General features: G+C 45.1%; 1 protein-coding gene across 1 annotated transcript in view; it reads left to right on the forward strand.

Moving 5' to 3' along the window:
- The window catches only part of WTIP (WT1 interacting protein), a 96750-nt gene that overhangs the window by 50787 nt on the left and 24257 nt on the right, over window positions 1–21706 (forward strand). Inside the window, exon 4 of the mRNA XM_080364998.1 lies at window positions 20041–20108. Within this exon, the coding sequence (XP_080221124.1) occupies window positions 20041–20108 (68 nt within the window). The remainder of the gene's footprint in view (window positions 1–20040; window positions 20109–21706) is intronic.

Genomic DNA, 21706 nt, shown 5'->3' on the forward strand with positions numbered 1-21706 from the left:
AGGTAGTAATTGCGTTCTGCTATTAATCGTTCCAGCATGAAATGTATGGCTTTTGATGGTTCTTTTAATTGGTGGGGGTTGCCTGGCAACTAACAATGGAAACTTTTCTCTGTGTTGATTGACTGACCATAGATGTATTCCTTCCACAATATTTTTGTATTCATAATGTGGAACCAATCACTGAGAGCACCTGTGATCCTTTCAGGGATTGGAAAACACATAAAGTACAAAAAATACGCTCTAATTAACAAGGTTTCTGCCCCTGTTTTTTATTTCTCAGTAAAACCCACAGAGAACCTAATCACTTCCTTGCATAGTTTTGTGTGTTTGGAATGCCACCTATTGTTTGGTGTAACAAGATTTGCTAAAATATCCCCGTTTCCTTATCAGCATCTGTAATTTGCAGGTCTCAGTTGTCTTAGTCAGAAACCCCCCTCTCCTGTGTGGTTTTCTTCATCGTTCCCTTCTACTCTTTTTATTATTTTTCCCCCCTCCTCTTTCTTGCCTTCACCTCCAACCATTTAAAATGTTTCTTTGGCACACATCTCAATTTTTCCAAAAGAAAAGATTCCCTTGGGCTGCTGTTGAGTTCATCTCTCAAAGGGGAAGAAATTCAGATAATCCAGAACAGAGCGCAGGCAAGTCACTGACATTATCAACAGATGTTTCTGTTTCCCATTTCCAGGTTCTGTAATTTTTAAGTATGACCTGAAAACAAAGGGGAAAAACAGGTGGAAGGAAAAAAGTGAAGAAGAAAATTAACAAAAGGAGGATACACACAGTTGGCGTCCTGTAATTTTAATGATCTTAAGTTTCTGCTATATGTTGTCTGTATATATTTTGCAAAGCGCCTAGTCAATGCTTCAGTGATGTCCTTGATGCTTTACTTAGCTGAAAACTAAACCCCAGAATGCCACAGTGCTCTGAAATAATTTCTGATTTTATATAGATCATTACCACTTCTTCAACAATAAATCAACTCTGTCTCCACATGTGCCAGTTACTCAGTTTTGTCCTTCATCACTTCAGCACTTCTTCCTCCCACAACCAACTGGTGATTTTGTCTCCAGTGCCTGTCTCAGTAAATGTGGTCCTCATACACAAACCTGTCTGTGTACACAAACTCTTTCATGTGCTCTCATGTGTTTAGCCTTCCCTCTAAACATGTTTCATCTGGATACTGTCCTATCATTTGACTGAATCTCCATCTTTCCTTTGCTCTTACTCTTTGGATGTGTGGATCTCACCATCGCTGCTCTGGACTGACCCAAAGCATGCTCTGTGGACAGCCATTACCTGATTGTTTTCCTGGTTTGTTGGAAGGATTGAACTTTAGGTTTTGTCTCTGCGTCTTCTGTGAAGAAGGGAAGGCAAGCATTCCATCTCCTTTGACTTTTTCTTCTTCCTTCTTTCTGCCTATGTTTTCTGTGGCATGTGCCTTCCCTACTACAGAAGAATTCAGACTTTATTTTTGTGTGGGCATCTTTTGTTCTTCATTTCAAACAAGCACAATGGATTTCTTTAGTAGAGATCTTAACTGCATGTCAGTATCTTTTTCTCCGGAAAATAGTGAGCTTGCCCCCTTGTCCTTAGCACTGTTTGAAATCTTATTGTACCCTGGTCATTTCCCGTTTTGACTTGTAATGCATATCTTAGGCTTTTCCTGTATCCCCGAGTTCCCAGGGTCTAAAGACTCCAGACTGGTGGCAGCTCATCATCCCCTTACCAAGGAGGCAAGATTATACTGCTTTGCAGCCGTGGAAACTTCAGTCTGTTCTTCCTCACCAGCAAAGCTCCTTTTCCAAACTTTCCATGTTCTTCTACCACCAAATAGTTTTCTGTTCTTACCACTGTTACCTGCTTTCCTGCTGACCGCAGTCTTGGACTTCTTGCTGTCCCTTCCTCTGGTGACACTCTGCAGCACAGTGGCAGCATCTCTTCTCTTCCCTCTTGCCAGGCAGCACACACCTCTCATTCCTGCCCTAACAATGATAGGAACTCTTAGCAAAGGACACGGTGTGAAGTGCAAATCTCGTTTTGCCTCTTCTGTTGATTTTCATCCTCATGTGCTAAGAAAAGGACTTTATTGGTTTGTACCTCATCCATGCCTCCTGTCCAGACTAGGTTACTAACTCATCCTTAATAATAATTCTTGGTTACTGCTTATTTCAAGGGAGAGGTGTCTGTATAGCCTGAGAACTCATTGATGTTCCACACCAGAAAGCAGCCTGGGTTTTATCTTAGAAATTAATTTTACAGATCAAAGGTTTCCACTGCCACTCTTCACTTTAAGGATGCTTTTACTTCTTTTGGGTCTAGAAAAGCTGTTTCCCATTAAGGATCTTGCTATGTATAAAACAAAATAAAAGATTTTTTTTTTCTTAAAGTTTGTCTTCACATTTATAAAACAGAGTGGCAGCAGACTTTAGCATTCTTTCAGGCTTTCTTCTGGCAGAGGGCATTGGCAGATGACAGAAGAAAAAAAAGGAGAGAGGAGTGATAGGTTGGTGGTCACGAAGGGGTAAATCGGCCCTCTTAATCAGAGGACAGGGTTTTACTCCAATTGCTGTGGGCTTCCTCATCATCTTGTGCAGATCACTTAGCCTGCCTGGCTTCACCCATGTGGAGATAATTCTTCTCACCTACCTCACACGAGTGATGTTGTGCTGATTCCATTAATATTTTGAAAGTGTTTGAAGGTCCTGGGGTCAAAGTACTGGAAAAGTGAGAAGTTTTGTAAATTATTAAATAATTACTGTTATATCACAAATAGATGCATTTGCTGGAGGAAGCACTTGCAGTGTCTGGCAGCCAAGCCATACAGCTGCTGCAGTGTGCTACTGAAAATAATTACTTGCTCAAATAATGCATGTTTACGGTTTATGGAGGACCATTTTGAGGATTATATATCATTAAATACATGGACTAATGTAAGATTTTAAAAAGACTGTTTTCCCAGCATCAGTCCCTGGAGTCCTTAGTGCCTGGGCCACGTGAATAACGTTCCCATTCCTCTGTCCAAGCCTAACGTTGTGTTTTTAATTTATTTTAAGTATCCAAGGAATGCTGTCTCCAGTATTCAGAGGACTCAAAATCGGATGTGAGGCACAAATGCACCAGAGAAGCTTATCAGAGAAACAGGCTTGGCATGAAGCCTACATAAACAACCATAAATTTTTTCTCATTGAAATGACGGGACTTGGGAGGATTGGCCAATTATAGCTGCAGTGGGCTGTCCTTGGGCACCAAGGAAAGTGCTTTGGTGACCCCTGGTATTGGACACGAGCTGAATGTTTTGCTTGCTTATAAACTTACTGTTACAAAATGACCAGCTTGGTTGTGGTAAATTGACTTCTACAGGTCGCTTTCCAGAGTTATTTACCAGCAGTGGATGTTTTCTCCTATCTTTGGACTTCTCGGGAAATTTCAGCTTGGTTTTAACCCAGGTAGGGAAGCGATCTTCTTCCCAGCAACTCTTCCCTGCCTCTCCTCCCTCAAAACACAGCACAGGAAGAAACTCGGTAAATTTGATCTTAGCCAGAAAGCATTTTTCCCCCCTTCCAATAAATACCTCATTTCCTGAAAATCCTGCCTTTGACCAGAACTTCTACTGGGACTTTTTAGATTTATCATCACTCACAGCCAAATCCAGGTTCAGTGAGTGTCAAAGTATCCTTGACTTTGTGGAGAGTGACATGAGTTCTTAGCTGGGCAGCAGGAGCCTGCTCCCATCACACCAGCATTAATGGTGTGGTTTGCCCTAGGTGAGCCTGTTCCCTGTACTTGTATGAAAAGCAGATAATTTTGCAATATAGCTTTGATTATTGAACACCAGGCCAGAAATAGCAAAGAATTATTTTATGGTTTTACTGAGAAACTCCTAGTATTCTGCCAACATGAAACCTGTATGTGGGTGCCCTGCATTGAAGTGACACAAATAAAAATAGATTATCTTCATGCTTGCAATCTCAATCCCACGGTCTTGAAATAGGTATGGTAAATACTTCCTAAAAACAAACCTGAAGTGAAACCCTGCCATGGCCTCCCTGATGGCCAACGTCCAGTCCGTATTCAGTACTCCTCCATTTATAGAATTATTGACTCCATTTGGCAGTTCACAGGACCAGTATCTGATTGAGCGCAGGCAGCACGCTTTGGCAGCCAGCAGAGATAACGTGATATGCTGTGGTGTCAGTGCGTGTCTGGAAATCGGTGCTGGGCTGCAGAGGATGAAAGCAATCTGGCTGGGGCTGGTACCTGATACATAGGTGCTCTGTGCTGTCCCTTAAACAGTTGCCTTCTCTTGATGATGCATTCTCTCATGAGAGCTCACCAGATCTCCTGGCTCAACATTCAGATAAATTAATGAGAATTATTTTCTTAAGGTGATGGAGAATGCAGGAGTGTAATAGCTTTGGGTGTAGTCCTTGCCTGTCCCGAACATCCCAGCAGGCTCAGGGCATGCAAGGAGTGAGGAGGAATTCCTTGGGGAATGGCACTGAGTGTTTGCTGGATGCTTGGTCCTCGTGTTCCTCTTCTCATGGGCATGGTACTTGAGGAACAGGTCTGTGTCCTGTGCTCCTGAGCCAGAATAACCTCCTACTATCATCCTGGGGTAGCGGGGGCTCAGGTGCTTCAGCATTTCACCCACAACATTGCCGTTCCTGGGTGATGAAACAACCACCCTGCAAGCTGAAATGACAGAGCCTCTGTGCCATGTCCCGTAAAGCAAGTGACAGGTGAAGATGTAGCTCAGTATGCTTGCATTTAAATTTTAGTTTGTGTGTGATGTGACTAAAGATCCGGAAGCCCAACAGAGGCAGTAAATGTTGCTGGCACTCTCGGAGCATCTTCTGCTGAGTGGTTTTGCAAGTGCTCCTCTTGCAATTCGAGAAAAGTGCTTTGGAACAGGAGGGTGTAGGGCAGGCTGTTGACAGCTGTGGCCTCTTGAGGTGGTTCAAGCCCCATGGTAAACTGAGTTGTTTCTGAGGTCACTGGGGCCTTGCAATGTAGCTCCTAAAGTCCCCTGTGAGCGCTTGCTGCCTTGTGGTGTTAGAGGCAGGCTTGCAACAACTGGTTTCAAGTCCCATGGATACCCTCCCTTTCCTCTGCCCGTTCGTCCCATGGAGTGCAGGTGGTGCAAGGCACTGGGTGCTCAGCGTGGGGTTCCCTTGCTGCTTTGTGCACCATCCTGCTCCTTTCTGTCTTTATAAATTCCCTTCATAGATGCAAAACCCCCTGTACTTCTTCCCTTTCCTGTTCAGGGCCCCATATAACCGCGTTCTCACCTCCGTATCTGCTGTGACTGTTTCTCCCCCTGTGACTCAGCTGGTCAGTCCCTCACATTGCCATCCCGTACCTGCTCCCTCTTGTCCTGCTCCTGCAGCCCAGCCTTGGCAGGGGGCCAGCCTGCCTGCATTTGGGAAGGGGCTCCCACCTCCTGTCTGCCCAGCCACCCTGCCTTCTGCTGGCAGGGACTCTGCTTCCAGCAGTGATCCCTGCTCAGGATGCCTCTGAGGCTGGCTTCTTTCTCCTCCTCTCCCCCAGTTCCCAGTCTGATTTTTCTTGTCTAAAACCATCGAGCCTTGACTTTCTGTTGCTGTGCTCCTGTGAACTTGCACAGTGTTTGGAATAGTAGTCGTAAAAGTGAAAGATGAGCCAGGCAAGAAATAGGCAAAGAAGTGGAGGAGAGAAACCTGAAGTATCCCCTGTAAGGAGAAATAAAATCAGCACTGGCTGCTGGCTTCTGACAGCACGGCTGATTCGACTGGTGCGGGTGACTTACAGTGCCAGTGTATGTGCAGAACGCAGCTGTAATACCTGCCAGCTTTTTTAATTGTACCTGTGCGGAGGAAAGGCACCCGATTTGATGGAACAATTTTTGATTACTGACAGCTGTGTCTTAATGGTTGTCTATCGGTGTGTTGTTTTAAAATGCAAGTGTGTGTCCTGACATGCAATGGGATACAGTCATAGAGCCTCAGTCACTTGCTTAACTCAGCTGGCTGCCTGGGTACTCTACACTGTCAGTCTTCCAAATGCATTCCCTGCAAAATTTTTCCTGGAAATAATGCAAATAACTTATTTGAATGAGCCAGTGGATTAGCAACCTTGGGAACTACAGCAATGTAAATTCAGATCTATGGAAACAATTTGCTGACTCAGTATTAATAGTCCAGTAGTCTCCAAAGTGGGGTGCAGGCACCCCAGAGAGTGTTTAAGACAATCCATTAGAGTATGGGAAGAAATTACTTTAGTAGACATAGATAATATATAAATAAATATGCACGTATAGGTGTGCATGCCCAAACGTTTTTTACTGATGTAGAGCACAATCAAAGAAGTTTGGAGACCACTGTTCTGGAGGAAGAAAGCCTAAAGAATACGCGGCCACCAGGACTTGTTTTGCTGTTTCCGTGAGTTGTTTAACAAAGGAGAATGTTATACGCTTGGGGAAGTGAGGGTGGAAATCATCTGCTCAAACTTTTAAGAAGGCATGTAGGTGAGCGCCAGAGATCGTGTTTTCTAAGCCTTGTTTGTGAACAGATGTTATTTTGTATTATCCTGGTTAAATTCTAGTAGCAAATCATCCCTGTTGTTACAACTGTTCTTTTTCAGACCATGCTGGGTGAGGTTAGTTCAAGTAAAGTGGCCAGCGGTTAATATCTCAGGAGTACGGTGGTGTTTAGATGGTGATGATAATTTGGGGTTACACATAGAGGTGGCACAGCATGGATGCTGGCAGATGCAGACATACAGTACCTAAATGTTGAAAACTTGGGAAGGTTCCAGTTAAATACATGCAAAGGGGAAATCATCCTTTATCAGTGAAGTTCTGCAGCTGGTTCTGTGCAGTTTTGAATGATTAACTTTGGGGTTTACAGCAGCCAATGCATTTGGTATTTGTGGTTTGCTGTATAGCTGCTTTTTCATATTTGCTGTATAGCTGCTTTTCCACCTGGTCCAAATGTTGGGCTAGTGAACAGGATATGTGAAAACAAAAAAGGGAAAATCAAAAGAAGGAATAACCAAGTTTGATACGAGCATGGCTGAAGGCAGAGGTTTTCGTTGTCTTAGTCACCACTGGCTGTAGGGGTGAGCTGATGTCTCATGCTGGGTAGGGAAGAGAGGAAGGAAGTGGATTTAGTGGAAAATTGATTGCATCTACTTGGGCTCTTTCCAGCTGAATTCTGAGTTAAGTACATTCATCCTGAACTAATCGTTGGGGAGAATTGGCTGAAATCTCACATACTTTTTAAAAGGAAAGCTAAGCATTAAAGGAACAATATCCTTATTGTACCTGAGTGCCAAAAGAAGTGAGTGCACTATCAGGAGTCCTACCTATTCAGCTCTCTGTCTTGGAAGCTGCTTGTGGTTTTAGTTCTAATGTGACCTGGTGCACAAAGCTGTGGTCAGTCCACCACAAAACATCAAGGATGGGCCATTTTGGTGGGCTGATTTCTGGTTATATTTTGGATTGGCTGGGCAAGCCCCAGTTCATTTCATAATTCAGTGCAACTATAATTTTCAATTCTATTTACAGCAAAGTATACTGGAATATTGTCTAAAACACGTATCTAAGGTCCTAGCAAGGTTTTGTTCAAAGTCATACAGAATAAATCTGCAGTAACTTTATTAAGAGTGTAATACAGTTTACCAGTGTGAGCAAGAGAAGAGTTGTCTTTCTGTGCAGTTCTTTCAAATTTACTGCTAAATAATCTGTTCCCAAAGAATGTGCTTCAGAACCAGCAGAATGTTTTAATGCTTTGCTATTCTGAGAATATTTATATTTTTTCCACTGTGTACTAAATTTTCTAAGCTTTCTGAGCACTTCTGGTCCTGAGGACCATTCCCCAATACATTCTTCCGTTATCACAGGAAGAACAAAGTTATAGCTGTTGCTCATGGTGCTATCTCTAGGCACAGTGGATCTCAACAATCTCACCTTATTGCAAAGATTCATCTCAAGGGGATAAGAATTAAGGACTGTGAGCTTGATTTCACAAACACATGGGTGCCGTGACATTGGTGTTGGCTGCTGGACACTTTCTGGATGTGACTCAGATCAAGCATGGCTGGTGTGTTTAGGTTCAGCAGCAGCACCCTTTGATGCTGCTCACGCTGAGGTGCTGACGCATACGATGCTACTGTTCTGTGCAAATCCATTCTTGTTTTTCTGAGACAACGCAGAAGATCGTTCAGGGAAATTGCTCATCCCCCTTGAGGCTCTGTTGCATGTTGCCGCAGGATTGGGCTGTGTCCACTCCTTTTGTTCAACATACTTTTATGTATAAAGTATTAAGAGGTAGGTGATGCTGCAGCTCACTGTTCAGAGATGATATTCAGCAATGTGACTTGCTGTTTTAGCTCTTGATCGATATTCTGACCATCCGCTTCAGGGCCAGGCTAAGCTGTGATTTTTAGTTGAGGCTGAACTTGAATGAAGAAGAGAATAATGACTTGCAAGAAAGAACCTGGTAGCAATGGTGAGGGGTCTGCAGTGCCCTCAGTTCAACAAGTTTACCTAACTTCTGCTAGTTAAGTTTGTCAGGTGGAATCTCTCATGGGTTCTTGCCCTGCTCTGAATGCCTGGATGTCAGGAGGGACCAAACATCTTTCTTTCCCCATCCCCTCTTTGTTTTCCCCTCTTTTTTTCCCCTTTTTTCCCTGGTCTTACTGGAATATGGTGGCTGCTTCTTTTGGATGTATTCCCACAGAAATTATCTCCCGTTGCGTATTACAGCAGTTCGCTCCTTGTGAAGGCTGCTCATTTACCTCAGGCGGTGCAGAACTCAGAGGCTCGATCATGTCTCCTACAGGGAGCTCACACAAAGAGTGTGAACTTTTTGAGTCAGGGACTATCAGTTCAACTTCTATGTGTCCACTTCTGTGCTGTACAAAGAGAACCTGAGTGGAGTCTCAAGAGGGTAAAAATACCAGTTGTGCCTGGATTTGTGTCCCGTTCATTTCCAGGTGTGGCTGAAGACTGAAGTTTCAGGCTTTGACTATAAAGCTCTTCTCTGGTCTGGTGGTGGTTACTGTAGGGGCTGCTTTGTTCTTTAGGATGCAACAGGAGCTTGAGATCAGCAGAGGTTTAAAACAAAAAAAGCGAATGCTTCATACAATGCATAATGAAATTGTGGAGCTCACTGCCATAGGGACAGTGTGAAGGCCAAAAGTATAAATGATCTCATAGAGCAATTAGACAAATTAAAGAAGGATTGGTCCAGCGAGGCTATTAAACATAATAGTTATGATGCAACCTGTGGTGCAGGAAGGCCTTAAGTGCTGGCTGCTGGAAGCTGAGAAGTTATTCTTGGGAACACATCGTCCTGCATGAGCCCTGTTTTAATGCTCTTTCCCATTGAGCTTCCACTCTTGGCCAGAGCTGGAGACAGGATACTGGGCTAGATGGATCCTTGTTGCTGCCATTATGGTGGTTCTTACTGGAGCTTGAATGAAAACCACCCACCAGGTTGCGTGGGTAGCAGCCGGGAAGGCTGCGTCCTGCAGAGTTAGGAAGACTTGGGCTGGAATAGGCTGCAGTTCGGTGATGGCTTTATATTGCCGTAGAGTGGGCTGGCACTGGGACCCTGGCATAGCGTGATAAGACAAGCACTCTCTTAAGTCCTGGCTTATGCACAGCAGATGGAAATGTCAAATTCTTTGCAGATAACGAGCAGGGTCTGTGATGGAATAATGAAACTTCCCATGGAAGCTGCTTTGGGGGAAGAGCTATACCCCCTTCCCTCCCAGCTTGCCGAGTGGTGGGGAGGCCTCTTGTGGTTTTTACCCAGTCTCTGTGTTGCTTTGTCTTTACTCTTTTTTTGCATTTCTAAATCCAGCCGGGGGGGGGGGGGGGGGGGGCGGGAAGGGAATCTTAGTTGAAGTACATTTGGAGCTTTATGTTACGTTTCCCTGTTAGTATGTCTGCTTTCTTACCAAGAAATACATTTTGAGATGCATGTTAATATATAAGCCCAAAATAGGTATTAGATCAATGCAGGCCATTGTATTTCTGTTTTAAAAAATACGCTTGGCTTATGTTTTTACAAACTCCTTTTCAACATAAGTTCTTCTGTTGGAGCTCCGTGGAAATAATTTATGCCTTAATCTTGAAATTGATGGGTGGTATGGGATAGAATAAATACGTAAGTGGGAGAGAAAGGAAACATCTGCCAATTTTAACTTTTGCAAATTATATGGATGCTTGAAAGTATCTGCTAAGTTTATAATACCGTCTGCGCAGGAACGCTTTGCCCTAGTACCAGAGGTCAGAGATCTTCTTGTCCCTGCAGTGTAAATAACCTGACTAAAGAGGAGGGGGAAAGAGAAAGGAAGAGAGAATTCCACACTAGAATAAACGTGGCACGGAGATTATGGATACCCTGCCAAGAAAGGTGGGGGTTTCCAGCAAGGTGACAAAAGACATTAGCTACCTATCTACATAATCCTGCTGGAGACTGACAGTTCAAGCCATGCAGCTAGGTTTGGGCAGAAACGTACCAGCCACCCCCTCTCCAGCCAGTCTGGGGCTTGCTGGTTCTGGTGGTGGTGAGCGCTGCAAAGTGGTCAAAGCAAGACACGTTGCCTGCCTCAGTGCAGAAATGTGGGGGGATTTTGGCAGCAAAGGAGTGCTTCTGGATAGAAAGGTGTTTCCTTCAGTGTGATAGCTGACACAAAGCAAAATCCTAGGGAATGACGTTTTTCATTTTGACATCATGGCAGTTTAAGGTAAACTGCAGAGGAGAGTCTAGAGTTTACCCTGGGCTACAAACATGTCAAAAAGATGAACTACCTTGTTTTCATCTGGATTTTACCACACGTTAGTGAATGCATAGTGAAGACAGACTTTTTTCTGGCAAAGATAGTACCTTGGGGCAGGTCTACAGCTTGTGTAAATTGTGATGAATTCAGTGATGCTGTCGCGATGTACCCCAGCTGCAAATTCAGCTTAGCGTAGTCATTCGAGGTGGGAGGCGAGTGGTACTAGCACATCTGTGTGGCAGGAGCTGGCACGTTGCTCCCATGCTGGAGAGGTGGTGCAGAGCAGAGCGCAGTGCAGAGCCTGGATAACAGCCCAGAAATGGAAATGGTAATTGTATTATACAAGAGTGTACTTCTGTGAGAGTTCATGTAAGAGCTGGGCAACGGTAGCTGGGAGGAAAAACAGTTAACTGCCGTCTGCCTTTTCAGGACAGATCAACCTGAAATAGAGAATGACAATGAATACTGACTTTGTAGCAGTTAATTTGTACTGAAAAGCTCTTTATTTACTGTACAAATACGAGTTGGTATAGGAACTTAAACTAGAGAGGAATTTTCAATTAGGATTTTAAAAATAACTTGTTTTAAATGATAATTTAAATAATAATGTTAAACCATTTTTGTGCTTTCCTTGCATCAATATTTTTAAAAAGTAAATCTAATCTCTTGAAAATGTTCGTTCATATCTTCCTGTGTCTGTCTACCTGATGATAATATTCGATTAGAATTTGTTCACAGACTCTGAATACTCTTTCCTGAAAGAACCTATGTAAAGGGAGAAAACAATACACATCCTGTACTCCACCTTCACAGGCCTCTAGCATACGATGCCACCTTTTGTTTGCAAGAGTTTAAATTTCAAATAAAATCCCAGCATTCTTTTGAAAAAAAGGAAAGGGCCTCTCCCCTGCTTAGATTGTCAAATCCCAGACTAGCCCGGAATTGAATAGGCCAAGTCAGTGACCTCAGGCAGAAAGAATGTTGGTTATTTACGTAGGGCTTCTGCTATTTTAGCAGCAAACCTTTTCTTCTGAAAGGACAATGTATACTGTTTTGTGTTTATGGCCAAGTAAAAAGCTTGTACATTTGAGATTTGCATCGTAATAGCCTCGTAACTCAATATACAGCATCCTCAAAAATAGCAGAGCAAGGCTGTGTTTTGTCTTGCCTGGTGCAGGTCTTTTAGAGGCTTTTACAAAAGTTGTCTGAAAAACCATCCTAAAGGTTCAGCTGCTTATATGTTTGCTTTGGTGGCCTTTTTTCCCCTGGAGTTTTGCTTGCTTCCCCCCCCCCCCCCCCCAAAAAAAAAAAAAAAAAAACCAAAACCCACAAAAAAAACCAACCCCTAAAATTACGCGTGGTTTCTTTATGAGCTATCAGGCCAGTGCTCAAAATATTTTGATGCATCTCAAACTAAGCTGTGCCGGCAGCTTGAAACCAGGAAAATGTGTGAGTGCATCCGTGTGTGTGAGTGTGTAATTCACACACCAAGCATTTTTCCTGAAATAATGGAAGATCTTTACAGGCATTCTGGCCTGGTGGATGAGCCTGCAATTCCAAATGGTTTTTAAAGTGTGCCTTTCTCAATAGATCGTAACCATGAGGAGCTATTGTGTGAGTAAAGCACACATTTAGGATCCAATCCTGCATTCCTTAAAGTCAATGGGAGTCTGAGCGTGAAAGGAATGCAGGATTGGGTCCTGAAACAGGGGAGCAAAATTGTGTGCCAGATTGCTTTGAAAAGAAGAATACAGCACATCCACAGTAGCCACTTTTTAGTGTTTCACATTTCAAACGGCTGGAGTCTGTGAAAAGTGGCTTCTGCCAACATGCAGTATCTTCTATTCAAAGGAATTTGGCATTGATTTTTTTTTTTCTTCTATCTTAAAACCCCTGAAAGCCCTAGAAATTCACCCCTCCTTTCACAAAGGCTGAGCAATTGAGCATTGTGAGGAGGGGAGGGGGCAGTGGCAGTGGGGGATGGAAGTTTCCCCAAGCCCAGGGGTTGGGGCACAGTCCTCCTTGCAGCCCCTCCACGCTATGAAGACCCTGCACTGCCCTGGCACCTGCAACACTGGCTGCCGCTTGAACGCCAGGACCCCACTGTGGGGAGGTTGTGCTCATGTTGCTCAGTGGTTTTGTGCAAGGCCCCTGTAGGAGACATAGGAGAAAAAATTAATTAACAGTTATCCGGGGGCTAAAGCATTCTCAGTGCTCCCTCTTCTCGAGTGGTCAGAGTGACAGAAACCTTGTGCAAAGAAAATCTCTGTGCAGATAGGCAGCCATAAGCCAGAGGGAGGGATGGAGAACTGCGAGCCCAAACTCAAATGTAAGTAAAGGAGAAATGGTAACAAATAAAGGAAAAGTGTTGGAAGCTTTTGTTTTCTTCTGACACATCTTTAATTCCTGGGCAGGCGAACCTCCTCTACCATGTGAAAGAAAACAGATTTCCTGGGTGAAAATCTGCATCAGTTTTATCTTGAGATGATGGGGATAGAGGAGGTAGCAGAGGTGGGTTGTTATTACTTATTTTCAATTATTTGTTCCATGTTTGTAAAACTTGATATTTCTTGTGAAGTTTCAGTTCCTGGAATCATCTTAGCTTCCGCTGTTCAGAAATAGTAGTTGTCCAACTTGGGGTTTGTGGAGAACAGCTTGGATTCTGGACGTTTCATTCGCCCTTTAGCTTTTGAGTTATTTTGGTCCTGGTGTCTCGATCATTAAAATACGCACTTGAGAGCACACAGACACTCTTCAAAGGGCAGGTCGCACCTCGCAGGGCAAGAAAAGCTGCAGTGTCTGTGCCAGAGTATAAGCTGTGGACGGTGGTCCCCATCGTGGTGCCCTATGCTGTCATGTCGGTCCGCAGGCCATCTGGGAGATGGCTTGGGCACAGCTGCCCCTGCGTGGCTTTGGCGATGGGCCCTGCTGCAGCCCACGGGTGGCACGTGGGGCGTGAAAGTGGTTTGGGTGCTGTCTGCATTTGGGAGCATGTGCAGCCCGTGGATGGCCACTGCAGGTGGCTCTGAAGCAGAGCAGCCCCAGACCTGTGCCAGGGGGCTTTTGCAAAACAGAATTACCAGGTTTGGCCGGGTAAACGTTCTGTTTCCATTTGAGCAGCGATGGAGACTGGCGAGAGGTGAGCAGTGGGCACGCAGATACGTTTGCTCAGCCCAAGCCACCTTGTATCTGGTTTCACTTGTACAGGGCTTTGGGGTGATAGATGGGAATCTTCCTTCCCCACTGTGGTCGCTGGGAAGTATTTGAGCAGATGTTGTGCATTAATCCTGCCGTGTATGTTTACGTGTCGCTTTAGTCTGAGTGCTTTGAGAGGCTGTCGCTTAAGGTGCTAACATGAGACAGGTAGCAATGCTGGTGTCACATCAGTCACTGCAGTGGTGTCTGAAGCAGTTAACAAGCAATTAGGTCCATCTTTAACATTTCTAACTAAGCCAGATACGCACAGTTCTTTAGTCAGTCAAGCATGAGGAGCCAGGGGCTGCCATGCTCAGAAGGCTGTGTGAGTCATGGACCAAAGACCAAAGCTTCCAGAGTGCAGAGATTCTCATAGTGCCCCGTTCAGTCTTAGAACTGACAATTTGTAAAAATAAGAAGTAAGGGGAAGAAATCCCAATGAGAGAGGTAATACAATAATGCCTTTTTCCAGAAAGGGCTGTTGAGGGATGCTGTGTATTTGTGTTGCTGCTGTGAGACAAGCCAGGAGTTTGTGGGTGCCCCTTTCCCAGCTGGAGCAGTGCATGGCCATGCTGGGGGCTGGAGCAAGCAGGGCAGACACCCCCATCCCACCTGGTCCTGCCGCAGCCTGTGCCTTGCTCGCAGGGGGTCCCAGGGGGTTGTGCCCCCATGGGAGAAGCAGCAGCAGAGCCAAGGGCTGTGCTTGTGTGTGGTCAGACCTACCCAGGCATGTCCCCAGTCAGCAGGAATGTCAGGTACTTGAGTAATATTCCATGGCAATAGCTTGGGCTGTTTGGGCTCTTAATTAGCTCTGCTTTAACGAATTTCTTATCTTTAGCAGCGGTACCTACAGCTGAACGCTTTGATTACATTCCATATGGGGAGGTTCTAATTACATTTTCTGACTAACATACAATCCTCTTGTTCCACACAGCTGTAATGTTAGAAATAACAAGGATATTAATTGTATCCTACTTTGTCCCTTCTAACGCCGCAACTTTCCCACACACAGTTACAAGAAGAGGCACATGCATCACAGGACTATCAAGAGAGATATCATGATGGCAACAAGGTGCACTGGTCTATTTTCTTCAGCCTGCTGGTAGTCACAGGGATGCACCAGGCGTTATCTGGAAGGCGAGGCTGGGGCTGCAGCTTTCTCATTATGTCAGAGGGGAGCTGTTTGTTTTTAAGTAGCGTCAGGCACTGAGACAATGCAGGCTTCTTACATGAAGTTGCTTACACTACAATACTAGTAAATCATGATTATTACCCAACAGTTGTGTGTTTTTAATCATCAAAGTACTTAAAATATTATAATAATGCTTGGCACTTTCCAACTTCAAAGCATGCTGCAAACAGTAATTAGGTCTAATAACCATGCTGTGACAGTGAGACATTGCTATCTCTTGGCTTACAAAGGCGAAGAGGGGGGTGTTAGCCCCTGATGTGGTTGCATCATCCCATGCGAGACTAGAGATCTACCACTGAAGGCTGCGACTTGATAAACTCACCTCCCTATAGGCAAATACCCCACTGCCAGCAGCAGCAGGGAGGGCTTGGAAGATGCTTTCCAGGCTAGCGGAGGGGGCAGGAGGTTTTCAGTGCTCTTTTGGAGCACCTCCTCAAGAGCGTAAAACCCGGTCTCATTCACATTTTGTTCTGTGAGGGCCTGATGCAGCTTTTGAAACAGCATTGGAAAAAGTTTTACCCTATCTTGGCTTCCTGGCTGGTGTGTTTTCACCACCCAGTGAAGTGTTGTGGAGACTGGAGAGAATAGCTGCGGACAGCCTGTGTCAGCTGTGGGTGGGTTTTCCTTTTGCAAGCTGAATCTTTGAGTTGAATCCTCTGCTAAAGCAGCAGCTTTCCCATTCCTTCCTTTCACTCTGCCACACATAGGAGATAAAAATTGTGCAGGAAGTAATTGCTAGACACATTTAAATACCAGAGACTCATAAACTGGTTAAATGTGAAATCCCATATTAAAAACCTAGAGCTGATTCTGATTTTATACATTTTTTAAAAAGTTTCAAAAGCCTGCCGCCTTTTGCATGTTTGTCATGTTGGTTGCAAACACCGGTTGAGATTGTTCCTTGGGACACAGTAATTTCTAGCTTGCGTGTTACTGACTGCTAGGTTATCTACATGAATATTTGCACTCTTTGCTGGAGCATTTGCAAGGTCTCTGCCTGCCTCCCACCTGCGGTGGTGGAACCCCCTCAAATGTGTGGGTGTCAGTCAAGAAATGTAAAACTTACTTGCAACAAGCATTTATTGTCACAGTGAGTGCCTAAGCTTAATTTTCTACGGTAAAACAAGGCTAAAGAGCACTTGGGGAAAAAGGTTTCTATGTGAAAGCTGGTGTTACGTGCCTGCACGCGGGCTGCAGGCTGGGCGGCTTCTGCCCCATCCCATGGTCCCCCTGCACGTTCCTGGCTGACCTGCTGCTCTTCTGGTCGGGTGTGAAATGGAGCCTCATCCTCGCTGCTGTTCAAAACTGGTCTGACAGGGCAGGCGTGCCAAGGTGGGTATCCAGCAGAAGGAGGGAAGCAGCACAGTGTTTGTGAAACCCCGTACTTGTGAACTCTGCGCTAGGCTGCTCATTATAAGAGCTCATTATAATAATAATGAGCGATCAGCAAGTTGCATCAAGTTTTGTCAGAAACTCTTGACTTTTTTGTTTCAGTATTATGAAAGCAAATAGTGACCCAGGCTCAGCTAGCTATACTCAGTCATTCAAAGGCAAGCCAAGCAGCAGGTCCCGTGTACCAGTGGCAGGATGATAATACCTTGTCTAGCTGGCCAGGCACTTCACTCGGCTGGCTAAAGCAACATTAGGGTTTTTTTTAATTTGTTCTCTCTGCCTGATTGACAGTAGTAGTTACAGCTACACAGAACAGGCTGGTGCTGTGCAGGCCCCCCAGTTACTCCAGGACCTTGGAGGGTGAAACTGCCTTGTCCAGTACATCAAGCTAGGGGCAGGTGCCCTACCCTTGAGGTGCTGCGCCGCTGCCCTGGGGCTGGGAGGTACCAGCACTGCATCTCCTTGATGCTCTCCTTTGTGTCTCCCTGGCTGCAACTGCCAGCACTTCCCTCTTCGCTGCAGGTTTCACATGATGCCCAGGCACTCGCAGAGTTTGCTGTGTGACCGTGTTCAGTGCTGTCATTTAGCAGACTCCTCTGGAGGGCAAATGGAACGCCTGGTTTTTGCCCTTATTTCTAAAATGCAGTATGTGGAAGCCAATGTAGCGCAGCTACAGCTGTTTGTGTGATAACTTGCTGTTTCTTGTTTATGATATAATTATTGTACGATCCCTGAATGAAATTCTTCTAAGGTAAAAGGCCTGTCAATCTTACTAATTATTGCTAATAATAGTAATTATCATGTGAGCAAGCTGCTTGCCTGCTTTAAGAGTTTAGGCAAGCCAGTTCCCTAATAGGTGGCTTGGTTTTTTAGCTGTAAAACGGGGAAAATTGTAGTTTTCCTCAGTTTTGAAAGGTGTTGCTCTGCGAGTGCTGTGTAAAACGGAGCTGGTTTTACCACGTCAGCTGTATGGCAGGGGAGGCCAGCTGTCGGTGTTTGGCAGGCGGGGGGGGCTTGCAGAGCGGGGTGTGAGCAGTGAGCAGGGGCTCACATTTGTGCAGTAGCTGAGGTGGGGGCTTGCAGCTTTGCTCTGCTGGGGTGAGGTTAGGTTGTTTCAAGTTGCAGGGCAATCAGCTGCCGAACACATCTGGTAACATCAGTGCCTTTGAGAGCCAGTCCAAAACACTGGGTTTGCCTTGTTTGCTTTGGGTGGTAGGCTTCCCACTCCTTCCTCCTCTGGGAAAGCTCTGACCCCATTGGCTTCTGCCGGTGATGCTGGGCTAAGGGAACAACAGGACCAGAACTGGGGGTGTTTCTGTCAACCTTAGCACTGCCAGGCTCTGCACACTGGGATGCAAAGCCAGATGTATGGGTCCTCGTGCACCTTCTTGAGCGCCTTGGGAGATGCTGATGGCTCCTGGAATTAAGCTGTTCCTTGGAGTTCAGGATTTGTTCGTAATTATCTCCTGCTGATGCTAACCACGATGGGTATGTGGTGAGGGTGATGGCCAGTGCTTCTCCACCTGAAATAAACACGGTGGTTCTGCACTGGCGGTGCATATGAGCAAGGTGGGAGCGCTGCATCAGCTCGTTCAAGGCAAGTCCCTGTTCTGGGTGCAGCCACTTTGTTTCCACCATCTAAAGACAAGCTGTTTATCAAGGCTGGGTCTGGCAGAGCTCAACGTGTCCTTTAAAAAAGCCATTCTGGCCTCTTCCCTTTTCTTCCCTCCCTTCCATTTACCTTTCCTTTACCTTTCACTGGAGAGGTTTAAAAATGGCTTGGGTAAGCAGGAGGGAAGATCTAGAGATGGTTTGCTCCTGCATCGGTTCAGAGAGACCCTGTGACCCCCTGATTGCAGTCCCAGCCCCATGCCTTGTTTGTGTAACGTGTAGGATGGACCAATTTTACTGAAGACTCTCAGAGGAGATGGGACCAGTCTCAGTGCATTGCCCATGCTATGAGGCTTCTGGTCCCCACCAGAGCTACCAGGCAGCTGGGAAGACAAACAAGAGCTGACTCCACCTACCAGCAGTATGGAGACAGCAGCCCGTGAGATCGACAGCCCAAGAATGTGCACACAAAAGAAGCATTTCCCTCGGCCACGACAGTAAAACCGCCAGACAACTACATGCAGCATGTGATTTCCCAAAAGCATCAGCCCAGATCCCAACTTCTTTGTGCCACACACTGTTTCCCAGGATCAGATCACAGTGGCAACGTGTAAAAGGCACTTTAAAGCACTGAAAATTAATCATATTTTCCTCAATGTTGTTTATGGAAACCGTGGAGAGCACTCCTGCCCCCTCTGTGCCTGGCCAGCTGGCTCAGCTCGCCGGCCCTCAGAGTCAGGCCCTCTGCAAAGATCAGCGGCGTTTATGGTGCAGCTACTCTGCCTCAGTAGGAGGCATCTAAGCTTGTTCTGTGGAATAAAAGCTTCGGCAGTGACCTGGGAGTAGTCATCTGTTGACCTGTAAATACAGAGCCTCTTGCCCTCTTCCTTGCTCTGTGTCTCTACTAACGGCAGCTGGTACGCAGCCCGCAGTAGGCACATTGCCATCCGCTCGCCAAGGCTGCGCACGGCTTGTGAGAGCACCCACGTCTTGGGAGCTTTGGTCAGTGGGACCCTGACACAGAGGGGAAACACAGCGAGTCAGGATGAGTGCGGTTTCCCTTCTCCCTCTCTGGTTTTACACTGATAAAATGGCGTTGCCCTCAGTGGAGCAGCTCTGGCGTGAGACAGATCTGATCGGCTGTATCTAAAAACTGGTTGGGCTCGAGCATTTTTGAATTCCTGGGTTTAATCCTTTTTGTTGGGACTCTCTGGAGTCTGTTGTGCATTTCTTAGCTGTAAAGGGAGCCATCAGTTAACGTTGATCACAGGCTTTGTCAATAGGAGTTCTGCAAGTGCTAATGAAATGGCAGATGTTCAAACTTGAAAATGAAATCTCTTGTTTTCAGTGTGATTTTTCTGCCCTTCCCTCTGTCATGTGTGCATTGTACTGCTTTAGTATTGCAGGCTGTGGGTGTAGCTGCTGTGGCATTGATTAATGTATTAATATTTTTAAAGGTGACAGGGACATCCATATGCAGTATCCCTTGTTTGGTCCTTCAGAGACAAACACACCGCTGATGTTGATTGCAGCGGATATATGCCTGCTGTGATTTCACCTGCTAAGAAAATTGTCTCAATTTACAAATGAGCCTTTCTCCCCAGAACAATAATTTTTGGGTTTAGATTACAAGTTTTCCAGGAACTGGTATCAGCTGGGCTCCACAACCTGCACTTAGAAATCACGTTATTTGACAAGGAATTGAAGGCAGGATGGAGCCGAGAGCCCAGCCCTCACCCATGTCTCTGTATGGACCCTCCGGGGGGGGAGGGGGGCCAGGAAGGCCCTGCAGGCAGCGCAGCGGGGTGTGCTTTTCACTTTGCATCTTGAACATCGGGTTTGGGGACGCAGAACAAAATCCTGATGGTACCCTACTTTAACAGGGAGAAGACTACGAGGAAAAGCGTTCTACAACGTCAATGGCAAGGTGTACTGTGAAGAAGACTTCCTAGTAAGTAAGATTTCCGGCGTTTTTTTATTGGTTTTAAACCAGATTGTTCTTTTATATTGGCTTGTTTGCTTGGAGAGACCGTTTAGTCATCTGGGGCCTCCTGCCAGTACTGGAATTGGGAAGCGTTTACCACTAATTCCATAAAGGCAGGATCAGGCCCTTGGTTTGAAGTGGTGGCTATGAAACCAAGTACGTAACTGTCCATAAGCCATCACAAAGTGTAAATTATGAGAATAAACACTGGAGCTGCTCAAGCTTGGGACTTGAATTGCAGCCACAAAGCCTTGCCTGCCAAGCTAGAGCTCAAAGTCAAACATCTGGGGAATACCAATCATAACAAGAGGGGAGACGTTTTTGACTGGAGCACGTCATCGCTGTGTACAATGTTGCTTTGTTGCAGGCACAGTTTTAATCACTGCTGTGCTCCGAGTGATGTGGAGCTGCATTGTGATTAGCTAAAAACTGTTAGCCACGGAGGAGCAACTAATTTTCTCTCCATACGCACAGAGCTTTTATAAAGGCTTTAATAGAGACTGAGTCATGAAAAGAAAAATGAAGCTTGTTGCTGAGCTGTGTTGTTCCAAAAATAAAATATTTGTGCAATTAAGGGTGAGGATTGTGCAGTACACAAGAATGATTTGATAAGTGGCAGACCATTTATAATTAAGATTAAGAGGAAGGCATGGCTGGGAATTGAAATTGGAGAGGAATGATACATTTTAGCTTAGAGAATGATGAGTTGGAGAATCAGTATGTTGAATGTATACCACCTTCATTTACTGAAATACCATTCATTTAGAAGCTTGGGTCTTCAGAATGACTTTCCATTTCTAATGAATATATGGCCATGCTTTTTGCAAAGGAATTATTCAAAGTATATCCCACAACGAAAATGTTACTGGCAGTTCGGAGTGTGCAAATGCATTTCTCATCAATGCAATCCATAAAAATTATGGAAATTCCTAAAATATAAGCCATATTTGCCTTCATGGGTTACACCTTTACTCTCAGCCTACCACAGCTGGAGCCTGTTGAAAAGAGCAAATTGTATTTTGTGCAGAAAATAAGGTTTTTGTTATAATTGAAATGGGTTACTGTTTTGCTTGCATTTTTGAGATACATTTTTTTTTCTCCCTTGCTTTTTTCAGCTCGCTCTTTCCTGTGTTTCTGCAGAAGCACAGGGAGAGGGAGGAGAGGTGGAGGGGTTCAAACCTTTGAGATTTTTATTTTTAACTGTGTTGGAATGTACTTTCCGCATGATGAAAACCTTTCATCCAGACTTAATCACATGATTGTTGTTATTAGCTTGTAATTTCAGCATAAACATGAGATTTAAAATCTAAAAATTTCAGTCTTTTGGACAACATTCAGTTTTCGAGGGATGAGGGGGAAACCTCTTTAGTTCTTAGACATGTTCTGTAGTAGGCTTCTGACGGGAGACACTTGCAGTGATTTTCCCAAGAAAATGGAAGTTAAGAACCTGATAGGAATAAACTTTCTGCAAGTTAGGGAACTGTTGGGACATTTAAGGCACAGACTTAGAAGCCCAAACGTCCCCCAGGCGTGTCTTAGCAGATTCCCAGTAGCACAGAGGGATG

The sequence above is a fragment of the Falco punctatus genome, assembly GCF_963210335.1.
Source record: "Falco punctatus genome assembly, chromosome: 14".
Taxonomy (NCBI): domain Eukaryota; kingdom Metazoa; phylum Chordata; class Aves; order Falconiformes; family Falconidae; genus Falco; species Falco punctatus.